The 18,678-nt window shown below is 33.6% G+C and overlaps 1 protein-coding gene across 8 annotated transcripts in view; it reads left to right on the top strand.

Annotated features, from left to right (window-relative positions):
- POSTN (periostin) overlaps positions 1-2,011 on the top strand; it is a 33,519-nt gene extending 31,508 nt beyond the window's left edge. For all 8 annotated transcript variants that reach the window (XM_032880113.1, XM_032880112.1, XM_032880110.1 and 5 more), the window contains 2 exons: positions 189-230; positions 1,242-2,011. In XM_032880113.1, coding sequence (XP_032736004.1) covers positions 189-230; positions 1,242-1,279 — 80 coding nt within the window. In that variant the 3' untranslated portion in view covers positions 1,280-2,011. The remainder of the gene's footprint in view (positions 1-188; positions 231-1,241) is intronic.
- The last annotated feature ends 16,667 nt before the right edge of the window (positions 2,012-18,678 follow it).

The following is an 18,678-nucleotide window of genomic DNA, read 5'->3' as shown; positions in this document are numbered from 1 at the left end:
GGGAGCATTCATAATGATTATGGAAAACAATTGTCTATGGCCTATGAAAAACTCTCACTGTTCTAAAAGAAAATCTACATATTTAAGTGATGCTGATCTTAAAACTTTATACTTTTCCTTACTTACGGTCTCCGTCTGAGGTTAGCCATAATTTCAAAGTATTTCTAACTACAGCTATTTAATTTTAGACACGCCTGTGAAGAAGATACAAGCCAACAAAAGAGTTCAAGGTAAATGTATGGGATACATGTTTTATTATGTTAAGAGAAGCCAAAGGATAGGGTTTTAATATATTTTATTGGACTTTGTTGTCTTTTAGGGAGAAAAGTTAGCAAATTTGAGGCAAAGTATTTTGATAAAATCAGAAAAGAAATTATTCACGCTCTGCATTATTAGTAAAATCTAAGAATAACAAATGTTAAAGGAAAGGCAATTATACACATGCAAACTGCTAGATTTTTGGATGCACTGAGGTAGACTCAAGTAGAGTTAAGTTGAAAAGCTATCCATGAGTTTGAGCCATGCAAAAGTTGGTTGCTACTGAGCTTGAGCTCTCTAAACATGTTATTATTTGAGATCAGACTAAAGTCTGAAACATAAGCAAATTAATACACATAAAGAAAGTTATTAATATAACTTTATACAAAATTTTTATATAATATGTAGATTATACACATGTATGTATCACCCATTCACCATAATTTTCTTCATAACTATAGTTATGTGCATTTTGTAATCTTTCACTTAGGTTATCTTGCATTCTAACACATTAAATTATCAAAGATTTTTCATGCAGAACTTAGAACAAATTATAAGTTTGGAACTTATAAAATAATTCATATTAATAGTCAAAAGAAATCACAAGGCTTATAAATGCATTATAGACATATCTGATTTTAAGCCAGTCCCATACAGACATTTGAAATTAAAAATCAATTGCACAAATAATTTCTAACTGAAGTTTTTATCATAGAGTTCTTCTGAACATCCTAATCCATCCAAATTTTTAAAACAACTAAAATCCTCAGATTTTAAATTACTATTTTCATATACTTTTGATCAAAAGATAACCTTGATTTTATCATCATAAACAGAGGATATGACTTGGAAACATAATCTAATGTTTATTACAATAAGAAATGATGTTCTTTACAGATACAGTCATGCACAGAATACCACATTGTTAAATTCTAAAGTTTTATCACATTTACAATTTATGCATTCTCTTTTCTTCCTATCAGGATCTAGAAGACGATCAAGAGAAGGTCGTTCTCAATGAAAATTCCAGCAACCAGACAACAAAGTTTATCCAACCCTAAATGAATAACCTGATTTTAAAAGAAAATTATGAGAGCTATACTGACTTCAGGAAATGAACCACCAGCACAAAAAAGTAATCATTGAACAGTTCTGAATACAAATTTCATCTTTTTTTCTCTGAATGAAATTGTGAGGTTAATCTTCTGTAGGATAGGAACTGAAGGAAATAGAACACCTTGCATACAGGTTTTTATATCTTGAAATTTAAAATTCTGGCTAACTTTGGAATCCACCAAAGAAAATTCTTGTCAATGGATTTATTACAATTTAAATCTCATATTCCATTGAGAAGATTGAGCCTTGAATCTAAGAGATAGATAAAATGTATGCAAGCAGGTACCTCTCATGAGAAACTAAGTTATAAAAATGGGTGCTCAGTATTAAAAAATAACAAAACTTTTACTTCGAAAGGCTTTGCACATTTCTAATACAATGTGGGTTTACCAGTAAATTATGTTATTTCTACAACTAATTTTGTACTCTTGAAATGTTTGTCATATGCTTTTTGCAATACATATTTTTTATCTCAAACATTTCAATAAAACATTTTCTTTCAGTTATAAACAGGAATACTTTAAATTGGGTAGTTCAGAAAACTCAAGGTTTAAATTAATAAGTGGTTTGGACTTGGGAACAGGACTTTATACCTCTTTTTTTTATAGCAAATACTCATTAAAGGAAATTGAATGAATTTAGTGTTTCTTGAATTTTTAAAACTCTTATGTTATATAAAGAATCATTACACAACGAAGTAATCATTAAACTCAAATGAGTACCTAATATAACCCAGAATCGTGCTAGCTTGTGAGAATCTAAATCATGAATCAGACAGTTATTGTCCTCAAAGAATAAAGAGACAAATGTCCAATAATTCACAATGCACCATGAGCTATAGTAGAATGAATGGTACTACACAAATACAGCAATCAATTTTTCCTAGGCTTTTGCTAGATACAGAAAAAGCCACAGAGATGCCCTTAACTGAGACTGAAGTAAGAGTAAAGTAAGACTGAATGTAAGAGTCCATTGCATGGCAAAAGAGGGGAAGAAAAATATTTGTTTGCACAGAATGGTAAAGAGATCTGCTGATCTAGTCAGATTTCAGCAAGTATCAAACATCACTTGGTCTAACTGAAATAAAGGCAATCAGGGAACAGAATCCATACTGAGGAGAAAGTGAGTGGTAACGGTATAATAAAATTATACCATGCTTATAAAACTGAGGAAGGCCAAACTGAAGGTATCAGTCCGGATCAGAGATGTCCAGATTGGATGAGAGACTCAGTACTAAAGTACCACTAAAGGATCTAGAGATTTTTTTTGAGTAGGTGAAAGCACTGTGTCTTTGAGATGCGATCAGGATGAGGAAGTAAAATAGAAAATTCTGGCAGTGACTCTTACTGAGGGAGTGCTCAAAAGGTTTGGTTTTCCAGAATGCTTTCTACTCTGGGACAGTGGTGAGATTTATGTATAGCATTTTAAGCCCTAGCCAGGAAGCAAAATGTCCTAGGAGCTCACTACTCCTATAGAGCATTTGGGACTTCAGTCTCAACTGGAAGTATGTGGCCATGATCATCCCAAAGCGATTCAGAGGAAGTGGTTATATAAGGTGGTACTGGTAGAATATACTAAACCATCCTCAACAAAGACAACCATTCCAGATGGCATGTTGGCCATCATCCTCTAGAAGATCCCAAGATAATTACATAAAACAAATAGTAGTTTGGCTTATTCCTTTAGCACCCTTTAGGGTATTCATTTGATGATGAGCTAGGTGTTCCAGAGTTGGACTTTGAATATGGTAGTCCAGTATGATGGCAATGAGGTTAAAGTCTTTTTAAAGACTGCTAATTTTAATGTCCTGCCTTTTAAATTTTTTTTTAATTGAACCAAGTTTGAAAAAATAAGTCAGTTTTGGTTAGTACACATACAAAGATCTAGCATAACTCTCTGATAAAGGAGAGAGTTTCAAATGACACATGTAAATATAGTTAAAGATAAAATTTAAAGAATTATTAACAAAATAAAAAGACAATACTACAAATAAAAAACAAGATTTAAAATATATGAAAAAATAATTTTAAACCCCCAAAATAAAAATTTAAAAGTAGATATATGAATAAATAATATAAATAAATCCTACTCAAATACTTTCTATAAATTGAAGAGGCAGAATAGTAGTAAGTGCTTTTACATTCAACATTGAATCCTTTAAAAATTCTAAGTTTTGTTATCTCTAGTTTTATAGGAAAAAATTAGTCTCAATTAGTTTATGTAACATTTTTGCCTTGTAATCTTAAAACATGCCATCAATCAACTTGCCACATGTTCATTACCCAACAAGTACAAACCTGGGTTAGAGCAAACATGATTGTTTTCACAATTGTGCTGACTCTGTCTTACCTGATTTCAGCTCTTTCTAATCATCCTCTGCATAAGTGGCATACAGGTTTCAGCATTAAGACTTAAGATTGCAGTTTCAGATAAGTCTTCCTAACAGTCTCCAAGAAATATCTACTTTCTGTCACTCTAGATAATGGCAGTTTCTAAACTTTTATTTAAATTGAATCACACAGTATGCATGGCTTCTTTGTCTGGCTTTCCTTTCTTTGGAATTCTATGTGGCAGTGGAATGATAGGACCACACAGAAGGTATATGATTAATGTTTTTAGGAAACTGCCAAACAATACCCCAAAGGAGTTCTACTATTTTAAATTCTCACCAGAAGTATATGGGAGCTCCGATATCTCTTGGCAACACTTGATATGGACAATCTTTTTAAATTTTACATATTCTACCAGGTGTGTAGTGGTATCTCATGTGGTTTTAATTTGCATCTCCCCGATGTATGCTTTTCATGTGCTTATTTGACATTTGTATATATTGTTAAGTATCTGTTGAAATCTTTTGCTAATTTTTAATTGGGTGTTTTGTTTTGTTTTGTTTTGTTTTTTGAGGTTTCAGAGTTTCTCCCAGTATGTGGCTTATCTTCTCATTCTCTTAGTAGTGTTTTTGAAGATAACAAAGTTGAATTTATCTTATTTTTTTCTTTTATGGATTATGTTTTTGGTGTCATACCTAAAGAATCTTTTATTAACCCAAGTTCACAAAAAATTCAGATCTGTTTTCTTTTAGAAACTTTATTATATTTTTTACACTGAGGCATATAATTCATTTTGAATTAACTTTTGTTTATGGTATAAGGTATGAATTAAAGTTGAGTTTTTTCCTATTTTTTTTCCTTTAGATAGCCAATCACACTAGCAACATTCCTTAAAAAGATTATTCTTTGTCTACTGATACACTGTTATATCTTTGTCAAAATTCCCTATATTTATGAATCTCCTTCTATTTCCCTTCTTCTTTCTATTCGTTCTATTGATCTATTTGTCTATCTTAACTGAAACACCATACCGACTAGATTAGTGTCATTTTAAATATGTCATAAAACCAGGTAGGGTTAGTCCTCCAATTTTGCTCATCTTTTTTCAAAGTGGATTTGGATATTTTAAGTTATTTGCATTTCCACATGAATTTTTAAATCAGCAAAAAGGTATCTGCTGAACTTTGACTTGAGATTGTATTGAATATATGGGTCAATTTGAGGATAATTGGAATCTTTATAACAGTCTTCAAACTATGAACAAAATACATCTCTCAGTTTATATAGCTCCTTTAATTATCTTACCAATTTCTTACCAATGTTTTATTATCTGATGTACAGGTCTTGCACTTCTTTTGTAGATTCTTCTTAAGTACTTAATATTTATTTTTTAAGATATTACCAATGGCACAGATTTCATTTCAATTGCTGATTGTTTATTTTCTGTGCATTGATCTTATATTCAGCAATCTTTTCAAACTCACTTATTTCTAGTAACTTTTTATAGATTACATCATATTTTCTACATTGACAATCATGTTGTCTGCAAATGAAGACAATTTTACTTCTTTTGCAATCTGGATGCCTTTGATGTTTTCTTGCCTAATTTCATTGGTTGATGATGAATAGTAGTATAATGTTGAATGGAAGTGTCAAAAGTGACCATTCTTTCTCTTCATGATCCTTAAGAGAAAATATTCACCCAGTTTTTTAACCTTAAGTATGATGTTTAATTTGATATTAGCAAATTATTACTCTGTTTTCTGTTTTTTCATAGATATCCATTATGAGGCTGACAAAAACACTTTCTATTCCAAATTTGCTGAGAATTTTTTATCAGGAATGAATTTTGGATTTTACCAGATGATTTTTCTGTACTTTTTGATAGGATCATGTAGGTTTTCTTTTTAGTTTGTTAATAGTTTGTCAGTTAGATGGATGTAATTTTGAATATTACCTCCTCATCCGATCTATTTTCTTCATTCTAGGAAGAATCCCACTTAGTCATGACATATTCAGAATGTAAAAGTTTTGTTAAGCATTTTTACATGTATGTTCATGAGGGATACTTGTCCGTCATTTTCTTTTATTGCAATTTTCTTTGTCTGCGTTTGGTATCATAACATTGCAGTCTTCACTAGATGAACTGGGAATAATTCTTTTCTCTTCAGTTATTAGAAAGTGTCCGTGTAGAACTGATAAATTTTTTCCTCCTTAAATGTTTAGTAGAATTCTCCAGTGAAGACATTTACTATTGAAGGTGACCCAAAGAAATGGAAAGACATTCCATGCTAATGGATTGCAAGAACAAATGTTGATAAAATGTCTATACTACCCAATCTAAAGATTTAATACAACCCCTAAGAAAATACAAACTCCAACTTTAAATAGGAGCAACCTACTACAAAATACTCATCATAAGAAAAGCCAGATGGGAAAATGTTGATGGGATGCACATAGATCTATCAAAGTAACAGAAAAGGGTTTTAGGATAAAATATCTTAGAGCCAGTATCATTGCTATACAATGTACACATGTACTCACACAGAAACCAATAAGAAATGATCAAAAGGAAATAATAGTTGAATTTTATTTACTGACATTTCTATTGTATTTATCTGAAAAACTATTTCTTTTCATCCATAAACCCCCAAAATAATAGTTCTTACAAATTTAAGCATATCCAATTTTCTTGAAAATAGGTTCATTGTCCTCACTTCTGTGGGGTCTTTGGAAGGTTTTACATAACATCTAATAAATATGCATTGATTTCTGCAGTCTGATGAGAAAAGACTGGTAATTTTCTAGCCAACTTACGTTCCAAAAACAACAGCTGGAAAATTAGACCGTATGTGAATAAGGCTGTTAGATAACTTTCACTTTTTGTACTAATGCAATTAACTAATGTATTTCCTAAACTTTTATGAAGTCTCACAAAAAGCTATGGAAACACAGAAAAATATGAAAAATAAAAAGTAATCATGGAGTTCTATGAAAGACAAATCAAACAATTCCCTAATTACAAACTTCAGGTCATTGACAAGAATACTCAACTTGAAAATATAAGAAATATAAGAAATACCCCACATGAATTAAAAATAAAACTGAACAGAAATAGGCTCAATAAATAATGTATAAATTAAATATCTAGTTCAATTAAAGGAATTTGAACAAGTGCTTCCTAAATGAAAAGTAGTCCCAACTTAATTTGATTGATCTTCAGAAAAACAAACAGAGAGAAAAAATAAACCCATGGATTTTGTTTTACTAGGACAATTTTGTCGAATTTTATGGCCAAACACATGAAATACATTGGAAAAATTAATGGAGTGTACTAAAAGGCTGAAGAGAATATTAACACAGCTTATGCTACAATACTCTTTGAATATTTGAATATTTCAATTACTTTTTACACCTGCATTATTTAGGTAAATTCCTTAGTCTTTTAATATCTTTGTGTTTATAGGTATGCCTTTCTCTGACATAGGTCAGAGAAATAGGACAGTTAACTTGCTGCATTCTCTTAAACACAAAAGTGATATAACCTTGAATGTGATTACAGGAATACTACCAAACTAAAAAATATAGCTTAATCTAGTTGGAGTGCAGATGAAAAGGTAGGCAAACTATGGCCAAATCCAGCCCACTACATGTTTATGTAAATAAATTTTTATCAAAACAAATAAGATGTATTTGTGTTTCTTATACTGCCTCCTCTGGCCTCTTTCATGCTGCAATGACTGACCTGAAGAACTGTGACAGAAACAGTACGGTCATCAACCTAAAATACTTCCTGCTTGACTCTTTATAGAAAGAAAAATGCCAATCTCTGGTAGAGATCCCAAATTGGGGGGTCTTTCTATAATTTTGTGCTTAACTCACATGCTGAATTCATACTCTTGCACCAGGTTAGATCTAAATATTATGTAAAAATCAGTCTTTTTCACACAAATGTAAGCCCTGTTTTAAAGAGATTTGTGTGTTAGTTGATGACTTTATATTAATTTCTGGTAATTCAGAATTCCTATATGCTTTCAGCAGGAGAAAAAGAATGTCAATGTATGAAGTAAAATAAGATTAATTCTATATAATTTGCATATAACCAGTAAGACATGGGAAATGATAATTCATTTCTTTATGGACACTATTAACCAACATTGGATATGTCAGTGATGGGGGCTGAGGGAGCAGTATTCTTCAGGTATTTGCACCTTTAGAACTGTGGCCAAATTTGAAACATCATTTTTTTAAAAGATTTATTTGTTTGTTTAGAGAGAGAGCATGTGCACATGAGAGCGGGGAGGGGCAGAGGGAGAGAGAGAACCCTAAGCAGACTCCTCACTGAGTGCAGAACTGGACATAGTGCTCAATCCCAGGACTCTGAGAGTCAGACACTTAACCACTGAGCTATCCAGATGCCCCTGAAACATCATTTCTAAAGGAGGTATTTCTTGTATGAGGTTTTAAAGCCTCCAATTCAGATGTCCAAGAAATATAATTTATTTCTCATTAATGACTTAACTTAGTCTCCATCTCTAGCAACATTTTGTATGATGGCAAAAAACTGAATCTTGGTCAGTTCCACGTACTCTGAAGAATTATTTAAATTTGAATGCAGGTGTTTTTAATTTCCACTTACTTCCTAGATATCCTGTATAGCCTCTAGTTCCAGGAGGCATTTGCAGTAATTTCAAGGCATGGAGGGAAGGTATAGAATTGCTTGTGTACACATGGAAATTGGAGACAATGGTTACTTTGATGAAGCTGGATCTGTTCGCTGCTCAGCTCTTCTCAGTTGTCCCCACTGGCATGCTCTGAGGTGTACACATTCCCACCTCATCTCTAGCCAGTTTGGCCCATGCTGCAGTATTGTTCCATTTATCCTTCTTGGGAACAAAGTTCTATATTCATGCTTACAACTCTTTGTGGCAGCAGGAAACTCAGATATTCTCAGTCCCATTCTGCCAAAACCTAAAACCACTACACCACCATCCCAAGAGGGCAAATATTTAAAATATAATACTAAACTTGGGCAAAACTAAAAACAATTATACTAAATTTTGGTGAAAATGGAAATACAAAAGGTGCTGTTGGCACATTTTCTTTTCTCCACCTCTTCTTTCCACTATACATACCATATACCATATATATATATATTTCATGTTCTTAACTTCTTTTACATATCCCACAGTTTGCATTACATAACACACTGATGTGTCCTTATCAAGAAAAAGATGTCTATTTTCATCACATGTGTGTCCCACTGCCTTACACAGGGCTGTCAGAAACAATATCATTACAAAAGAGCATAAAATTAGGTGGTGATGACTCAAAGAGTAACTTCCCTAAGGGGATCTATACTTTCAATTAGGAGCCTGTGCAGACCTCTTTAAAACAGTAGACATGCCCTTGAATAAGAACTGAACTTCAAAAAGGAAAAAATCAACATCTACCTCTAATTCTTACACTTAGTTTCCCTAATTGCCCTACATCATTTGCACTGGTTAAATCCTTTGCTTTTTTTTTTTTTTTTTAAGATTTTTTATTTATTTATTTGACAGAGAGAGAGAGAGATCACAAGTAGGCAGAGAGGCAGGCATAGAGAGAGGGGGAAGCAGGCTCCCTGCTGAGCAGAGAGCCCGATTCAGGGCTCCATCCCAGGACCCTGGGATCATGACCTGAGCCGAAGGCAGAGGCTTTAACCCACTGAGTCACCCAGGCGCCCTTCCTTTGCCTTCTTCTAAGTTCCCTGGTCTTCTGCTTTCTGTCTCCTCTGCTGTCACATCATCATCTGTGCCTTTGCTTTGTTTTGTTTTGTTTTTGAAAGATTTTATTTATTTATTTGAGAGAAACAGAGAGAGCATAAGCAGGGGGAGAGGCAGAGGAAGATGGAGACACAGACTCCCTGATGAGCCGGGAGCCTGATATGGGGTTCGATCCCAGGACCTGGAGATAATGACATGAGCTGAAGGCAGACACCTAACCATATGAGCCACTCAGGTGCCCTGTGCCTTTGTTCTAAAAATCTGTCCATCTTTCTCGCTTATCACTTGGTTATAATTAATATGTATGTTTTTTCACAATGAACTCACACTGGGAAACAGCTTTCCTAAGACTTTCCTTCTCATGCTTATAACCAATCACCACCCAGCCCATCTGACATTTCCAGTGGAACTCAGAAGTTATAAAATAAGAATGATTTTAAAAATTGGTAACACCTATTAGGCATTTATTATATGTCAGGACCTATTAAGCACTTCGTATGATTCATCTTGATAATTCTATGAGGTAAGTATGATTTTTATCTATTTTAGAGAAGAGGAAACTGGATCACAGACAGTTTAAATCAGCAAAAAGCAGAAATAGAATTTGAATTCACATAGCATGGCTTAATAGTCTGAGCTCTTAATTACACAATAGCCTATTTATAAAAAAAATAAAGTTTTGAGCAAAAGGAACCAAATTCTGACCACAGAATTAATAGAATTAAGTAGTGGATAGAAGGATGTCCCCAAGCATCCGGGATGTTTTCCTTCCCAGGAAACATCACTATACATCAGATCAGAGGTGGACCCTGAATATAAGGGAAAGAACACTTTATTGGATTTTATCTACTTTATACTCAGAGAAACTACTTGGAAAATGCTAGTACAATGTAAATACAAAGATAAAAATGTGCGTATTTACTTATTTTCAGAACTACATGAGTTATAGTTTTATTTAACACATGAGTTATTAGAAGCCAGGAACTTCACTATAACGTTGATGGTGCCCTACACAACAACATGGATTCATAGCAAATATAACTATTAATATTGTATACTAATGCATGGCTTCTAATAAGAAATAATCTCAAAGTTTCTGGGAAAAGGCAACACTTTTACAAATGCTAACTCCTCTCAATTTTTAACTAGTAAGATCCGTTCCTCAATATGTTAAAATTGTTCAACTTCTGTGGACAGGAAAACAAAACTAAAAGCACCTACTTTATAATTTTCAAGAAAAGCAACACATCAATATGTGACAGAATGTATAACTTTTTCATTTTAATCTTATATAAATACCATCTTAAACACGAATATCTTGATTGGTGATTTCATGTTACCTTATATGTTGCTCTTTTTTTTTTTTTTCCCCCCTAATGAAGACTTCAAGTTTACTTTTCAGGTCCCTCTTTTTTTCCTCAGGTCTCTCTCAATACACTTTTTATTCTTAAAATCCAGCTCTGATAGGATCATTCCATTGCTCAGCAACTCTGAGCATTTTCAGTTAACTATAGAAGAAAGACTGAATTTCTGTTCAGGCATACAAGATATGCTTCAACTTTAACCTAACCTCACACTAACTTGACAAATCCTGAACAACCTAACTGTATTACTCCTGACTTCCTAGACGTTCCTGGTCTGAGGTCACCACATTTCTTTCCTCTTCATGTTGTGAAGGTTCAGCTCAATCCATGACACATCACCAATGGCACTCATCCTCATTTCTCCAGTCAACCATCCTCTCCTCTTCTGATCTCCCATGCTGCTTTTGTGGAACCTCTCTTTTGTCACACATTACAGCCAATCTTAATTTCTCCCTTGCTAATTTATTCAGCAAACATAAAGCTATATATTCATGACATTTTTCCTACAAAAATTTTAGATTTGAGAGAAAGTGCTACTTTTTTGTCCTCTTAATATCCCTATAGCTCCTAATCAGCTATGTTTTACATAGATTACACTTAATGAATGATGATTGAAATAAATACTTTTTTGCTCAAAATTTTCTTGAATACTTTTCAGCAGTTTCTCCTAAATCAGAGTTGCAGTGTTTCCAGTTGTGAATCAGTCCAATTTATTTCCTTTTTGAGCAGTCATTCCTCAACAATAAGGCTGTAAACAAGACATTTGTGGGGAAAAAGTAGTCTCAGAATCTTCTCAAGCTGTTGTTCATCTGCATACATCTGTTGGTCATTATTGGTCACAGGAAAATGTCTAAGAGTTACAAGTTTTATTTAAATTCTCCTTCACAGTCCCTTTATATTAGCCAACCATCATTAGATCCTGGGTATACTAGCTCTTCCCATGTATGAAAACTTGGCTTCCTCCTCTGAGCCTTCCTGCTCATTTTTTATACTGGTTAAGTGTAAAAGCTCATAATCAATAGCAGGTTGAACATAGTTCTGGGAACTACAGATGCCCTTTTTCTTTCCTTCTGAAAGGAGAACAATTCACACAGAAATATTACTTTGAAATCACTCTATATTTTTAACATTTTGGGATTTTGAGAGATTATTTGGTTCTTAAGGGTTTTAAAAAGATTGTATTTATCCATTTGACAGAGCAGGAGTGGTGGGGAGAGGCAGAGAGAGAGGGAGAGAGAGAACCAGACTCCCTGCTGAGCAGGGAGCCTTATATGGGGCTCAATCCCAGGACACTGGAATCATGACCTGAGCTAAAGGCAGATGCGTAACCATCTGAGCCACCCAGGTGCCCTGAGATTATTTGGTTCTTAATAGTGTGCTGTTAATGAGGAATTGCTTTTGGCAAAAATGATTGCCCCATTATGAAGCCGATCTCACTAACACAGACCCAATCACAAATATAAGCTCCTGAAAATTCATAAACTTATAGAATTTCATTCTACAAATACTAAAATTGCTATTTATTCATAAACATAATTATAAATGCTTGTCAGGTCTGTGCACAGAGCATATACAAATGCATGGACACAGAATTCAGAATCATACAAACTTTAATGCAGTATGCCATTCCTCTCAGTTTTATGAATCACTACAAGTAAGAGCTAGAGAAAATTAATTTAAATGTTATGCTCTCACATTATCTAACTGAATATTATACACTTTTTTAAAACCAAACTTCTTAGTTTCTATATTTATGTGTTTATTACTCAGGATTCATTAGCTTGTAAACAACAGAAAGTCAACTTAAAATAAATTGAACCAAAACAATAAATGTTTTAGTTTATAGACTAGCAAATATAATAAAATAGCTCCTAAGATTCAAAAATAGAGCTGCAGACCAGAACCTTAGAAATTGGACCAGAAACACAGTGCAAATAATGTCTAGGTCTTTCCAGAGTTTTTGTTTTTGTCTCTGGGTATCCCATGGTTTGAAACATGGTTACTAATAATTCCAATCCAGAAAAGCCTAGAAGAAAGAATGGTTCTATATTTCAGTGCCTACAAAGGAGACCACCTGATCTTCCTGAGTTACATGTCCACTTTTTGGCCCACTCACTGTGGGAAGGAGAATGTGGTAATAAGGATGCATACAACTTTACGAAGACCCAGATCTCTCCTAAGAAAAAGCTACCACAATGTACAACAATGTGTAACATGTTGGGGACTTCTGTGATAAAATCAGGAGAGAAAGTCCAAGATAACAAAAGAGAGTAAATCAGGAGAGCCCAAGCTCCATGGAGATAATGAAGTTTGGATGAACAACATGGGAGCTTAATAGTGCGATTCTATTTTAACATGTATGGTCAGGTAAAATGGAGTTTCTGGGTACTGGAAGGGTTCATAATAGTTCAGACATTTCCCCCAAATAGGAGATGAAAGGTGAAGGTTTTTGTTGTTGCCTCCCCATCTGTTGCTGTAAATGTTGCAACCATCCTATGTGGCACTAGCCTCTTTACCCGATGGCTTTTGTACGTACCTTCACTGTTTTTTCTAAACAGGTTTTCTCATTCAGGTAAGAAAATGTGAGTGAAAACTTTTATTCTAATTTTTGATTCTTATATCTTTTTAAAAAGATTTTATTTATTTGAGAGAGAGAGAGAGAGAGAACGAGAGCACAGGGGCGGGGGAGGCAGGTGGCATAGAGGGGGAAGCAGGCTTCCCACTGAGTGGGGGATCGTGACCTGAGCCAAAGGCAGATGCCTAACTGACTGAACACCCAAGTGCCCCTGATTCTTACCATTAAATCAGCCCCTACCTTCTGAACGTCTCCTCCCACTTCTTTCATCATGCACCATTTACCCAAACTACAATGATGTACTCAGTATATTCTGACTCCCTTCTTCATACTTCTGCATATGCTTAGAATACACATTTGCTTAGAATGTTCTCTGCAATAATCCCAATACTCAAACCGTACCTATAAACACACACAGCCTTTCCCTTTAAAGCCCTTTTTATATTTACTCATCTCTCAACTGTTAACTCAAATGTCACCTCTTCTGGCAAACTTTCCTTAGTCTGTTAGTTAGTTTTAGATTCTGATTCCATAAAATACATTTTACGAATCATAGCACTCATCTCCCTGTATCCTATCATTGGTTTTCTTGTCAGAATTGGAAGAAAACAGAAGGTCCTTGAAGGCAAGAGCAAAGGTTCATGAACCTTGTGGCACCTGGACAGGGCATAATGCCTGGAACTGTTCTTAGCATAGGGTATAGCAAAATAGCTGGAAGGAAGCTAGAAAGCGTATCAGGGAGATAAAAGAAGGATTTATAATCTATAGACATCCCCCAAATGAATTTTAGTTTCAATATGAGAACTATTTGAGAACTACTGATCTGGATGAACATCCATTCCTGGGAAGCAAAAGGAAAAAATTACTTCACTGTTTTGTTTATGAGTCTGAAATCATACCTAATTAAAAGAACACTTTGTTTTTCTTAACATAGCATATACTAAGAATTGCAGATGTCAAATTCTGGCACATTTGCAGTAACTTACCAAACAAAAATTTTAAATTCACTACTTGAACCAGATAGAAGATTGGAGGAAAATGAAAAGCAACATTAATAATAACCATATTTTCTTCAAAATAGGCTGCATATTTTTTGAAGAAAAGTTTTATTTCTTATTACTTGGCTAATCTAAGTAAGATGATCCTGCAAGTTTTGATGTAGCATATTTTTTGATGTTACTATTAAAACAAAACAAAAGAAAATGTTTAAAGGTCTTCATCCCTTAAATAATATGGCAAAATAGCAACAAAAATATGCTTTGGCACAGTCTTATGTATTCATTTTCAAAATTGATTAGGCCTTCAAAATATGGATTCTTTTCACCTCTGTTTCCCTATTCAAGTTCTCTTTTCTTACCTTTTATTCTCTGCAAATGAACAACAGGTGACAAAGCAATCTGCCTCCTACAAATACACTCAGAATTTGTTTTTTACACTCAGATTGTCATGAAAGGGGAAAGGAAAAGAAAGTGCACTTAACTTCTTACTCTGTTATGTCCCAAACATGGAGAGCTTGTCATTTTGAGAATTATTTAGCATAATCACATATGGGCTGAGTAGTTGGTTTCTAGAAGGACCCACCATCTTGCTTTAGGAAAACGTAGAATAAACCGTAGTAAAACACAAGTTTTAGCCCGCCTCAGACAACAAAATTCTAGAGCTGCAGTTATTAACATAAAGCCAGTTGATTTACAGTTTTCCTGCCTTCTCGCTTCTGACTGGAAGTCACTTCATCATGTCTGGATGAATCCATCTCTGATCTCCTCCACATCCTTGAGGCTGTCTTCTTTAGTTCTTTACTTGCCCATGATTCCCTCTACCTACATAATCTCTAAGCCTGCACCTCACCTCATTCTCACAGCACATATTCAGGTCTCATCCTGTTCCTAAGCCACATTCATGGATCAATGAGAAATGAACTGAGGAACCTAACTTCTGACTGTCCTCAACAGTTGTGTCATCTTGGTTACATTCAAGACTGAGAATTATCAACTGTTACCACAATGAAATTACATTATTTTATAAACATCAACAAATAAATATTCCAAGAATGTAATTTGCATGTCAAGAAATATAGGAAACATATGGAAATTAGGGTTTTTTTTAAAATACTGGAAGGGAATTAAAGAAAATGAAAATTATTAAAATTAAATTTAGAAAATAATTTTCCTAAAACAATTTTCTCTAGCCAGGTATCCATTTTTAAGTATTTGCTTTAGATACGTGGTGTTCTTTTATTTCTCTTTTTAACGCTTGATATTTGGTTTTGGCATTATTCTATTTATGGTCAGTGTCATTTGGGACAGGCAAGATCTTCATTTGGACAATTCAGGCAAATGCAAAATTTATGAAACTAAATTACCCAGCACCCTGATTTTTTAAAAATACTTTTTTTCTGATTAAAAACTATTCTAAATATTTCCCGTGGCACAATACAATGAAGTAAAATTGACAATTGGAATTATTATATTAAAAAATCAAGATTAAATCCAGTTTTATGAGCCCTCAGTACTAAAAGTTCAAGCAGGCAGTAGCGGGGGGAAAAAAAAAAAAAAAAAAAAAAAAAAAAAACAGAGGAAAATGTACCAAAGAGGAGAACATTTCTTTCCACTACCTTTAATAATCTCTATAAAGTGTTTCCAAACTATCATTTTTTTCCTATATGTGGAAGCAATATCTAGACTCTCAAGTTTGGATCCCTTTTCAGTTCTCCATAAAACATCTACATACTTTTTGAATATCCACAAAATTTCATCAGCCATCATCAAAAAAATCATTACATTCTCAGATCTTCCTTTTGGGATTCAAAACAACCAAAACATCACTTTATTACCATCTGTACAAGCTTATATATTAGTTGCTTCTAATTTTCAGAGGCTATGGAGTAGTCTACTCAAGCCAAAGCCTGAGAACATGTGAAAAAACTACATCATCAGTCATCAATGCTTTGACAATACACAAATGAGAAAAAAAAAAGTGAGGTGGAGAAACTATGTCAACCCTAATTTGGGCCATAACTGGCTTTTACACACAATAAGGAAAGAGAACCTGGTAAGAGTGTACAACGTAAAGGTATTTAAGTTACCTCAGTACGAAGAATGTCTTTCTTCCATATTCCATTTCTAAAGAAAAACAGGTATTTTTATAATAGTCTACTATTTGTAACTACCCAAATGAAAAGACCAGAATATTCTTTATGATACGAAGTAAATTCATTTATTATCATGGGTTTAAAAGGAAAGGGATTGGTCAAAGTGTTGGATAGAAGAGAAGACAGAAGTTTAGAATAATCACAGGGATAAAAACAAAGGAAGTTTCCAATTCCTTAATACTGTTAAATTTTAGAACCTTTCAGCTCCATTGTCTTATACTTTGAACTTTTGCATCAGAGTTGTCAGGCATTTTAATTCCACACATAATTTTGGTATAATAGTAATTGCTTGTAAAGTCAATGTTCACTTACGTTTGCGTATTTACTCTTTTGTTCTTTATTCCCTCTTGCTTTTTCATGTTTTTAACTTTTTAATTTTATGACTGAAAAAAATTCCTTTAGTTTTTTTTCCTTCAGTTTGGGTTGGATATTGGCACATTCGCTCTGTCTGAAAAGGCTTCATATCACCTTCATTTTTGAAAGTTATCTTGGCAGGGTATGGAATAATAATTTAGTAATTATGTTCTTTCAGCAACTAAATATGTCATTATATTATTTTCTGGTTTTCAACATTTCTGGTGAGAAGTTAGTAATTTTTGCTCCTTTGATAGTAATATGCCTTTTTTTCTTCTGATTGCTTTTAAGATCTTCTCTGTCTTTGGTTTTCATCAACTTGATTACGTGATATCTTTTTGTTTTACTTTATTCTTTTTTTGGATTCAAGAGTAGAATTTAGTGATTTACCACTTATATAAAACATCCATTGTTCATCATAACAAGTGCTCTCCAGAATACCCATCACCCATTTAGCCTATGTCACACCCATCTCCCTCCATCAACCCTCAGTTTGTTCTCTATGATTAAAAATCTCTTATGGTTTGCTTCATTCTCTCTTTTTCCCCCTTTCCATATGTTTATCTGTTTTGTTTCTTAAATTCCACATATGAGTGAAATCATATGATATTTGTCTTTCTCTGACTGACTTATTTTGCTTAGCATAATAGACTCTAGTACCATCCACATCATTGCAAATAGTAAGAATTCATTCTTTTTGATGGCTGAATAGTACTCCACCCATATTGCCACATTTTCTTCATTCATTCATCAGTCGATGGACATCTGGACTCCTTCCATGATTTGGCTATTGTTGATAATGCTGCTGTAAACACTGGGGTGCTGTACCCCTTTGAATCTGTATTTTTGTATCCTTTGGATAAATACCTAGTAGTACAATTGCTGAGTTGTAGGGTAGTTCTGTTTTTAACTTTTTGAGGAAACTCCATACTGTTTTCCAGAGTAACTGCCCCAGTTTGTATTCCCATCAACTGTGTAAGAGGGTTCATCTTTCTCCATACCCTCACCAACGTTTCCTGTGTTGTTAATTTTAGCCATTCTGACCAGTGTGAGGTGGTTTCTCACTGTGGTTTTGATTTGTATTTCCCTGATGATGAGTGATGATGAGCATCTTTTCATGTGTCTGTTAGTCATTTGTATATCTTCTTTGGAAAAATACCTATCCATATCTTCTCCCATTTCTTAAATGGATTATTTGGTTTGGGTGTTGAGTTTGTTAAGTTCTTTATAGATTTTGGATACTAATCCTTTATCAGATACATCATTTGCAAATACCCTTTCCCATTCCATAGGCTGCCTTTTGGTTTTGTTGATTGTTTCCTTCACTGTTGTTAGCTCTTGTGTTCTCTGGTCTTTTTGAACATGTGTGTTGTATCTTTCATTGGCTTTTAAAGTTTTCTTGACTGTTAACTCTTCAATATTTATTATTCCTTATTCTTTCTCCCTTTTTCTGAGACTTCAATTGCATGTATGTTATGTTATTCTAGCATGTCAGACATTTCTGCTCTGTTCAGTGACTCCCATGCTTTTTACTGTGTGCTTCAGCTCAGATATGTTCTATTGACATCTTTTTTACTTTACTAATTGTGTCTCTAATGCATCTTATTTGCTGGTAATCTCATCTATTGACTTGTTAATTTTAGATATCACATTTTTTAGGTGTAGAATATCAATATAATTCATTCTATAATTTTCTGATATTATTTTTGTACTTTCATCTATTTTGTCCAACTTTGTGTCTATTTTTTAAGTTCCATTTATTTAA

This window comes from Lontra canadensis, unplaced genomic scaffold (genome assembly GCF_010015895.1).
Source record: "Lontra canadensis isolate GAN:19392208 unplaced genomic scaffold, GSC_riverotter_1.0 scaffold67, whole genome shotgun sequence".
In the NCBI taxonomy this organism is placed as follows: domain Eukaryota; kingdom Metazoa; phylum Chordata; class Mammalia; order Carnivora; family Mustelidae; genus Lontra; species Lontra canadensis.
Note: the sequence above shows the minus strand (reverse complement) of the source record. Positions and strands in the feature narration are given on the sequence as shown.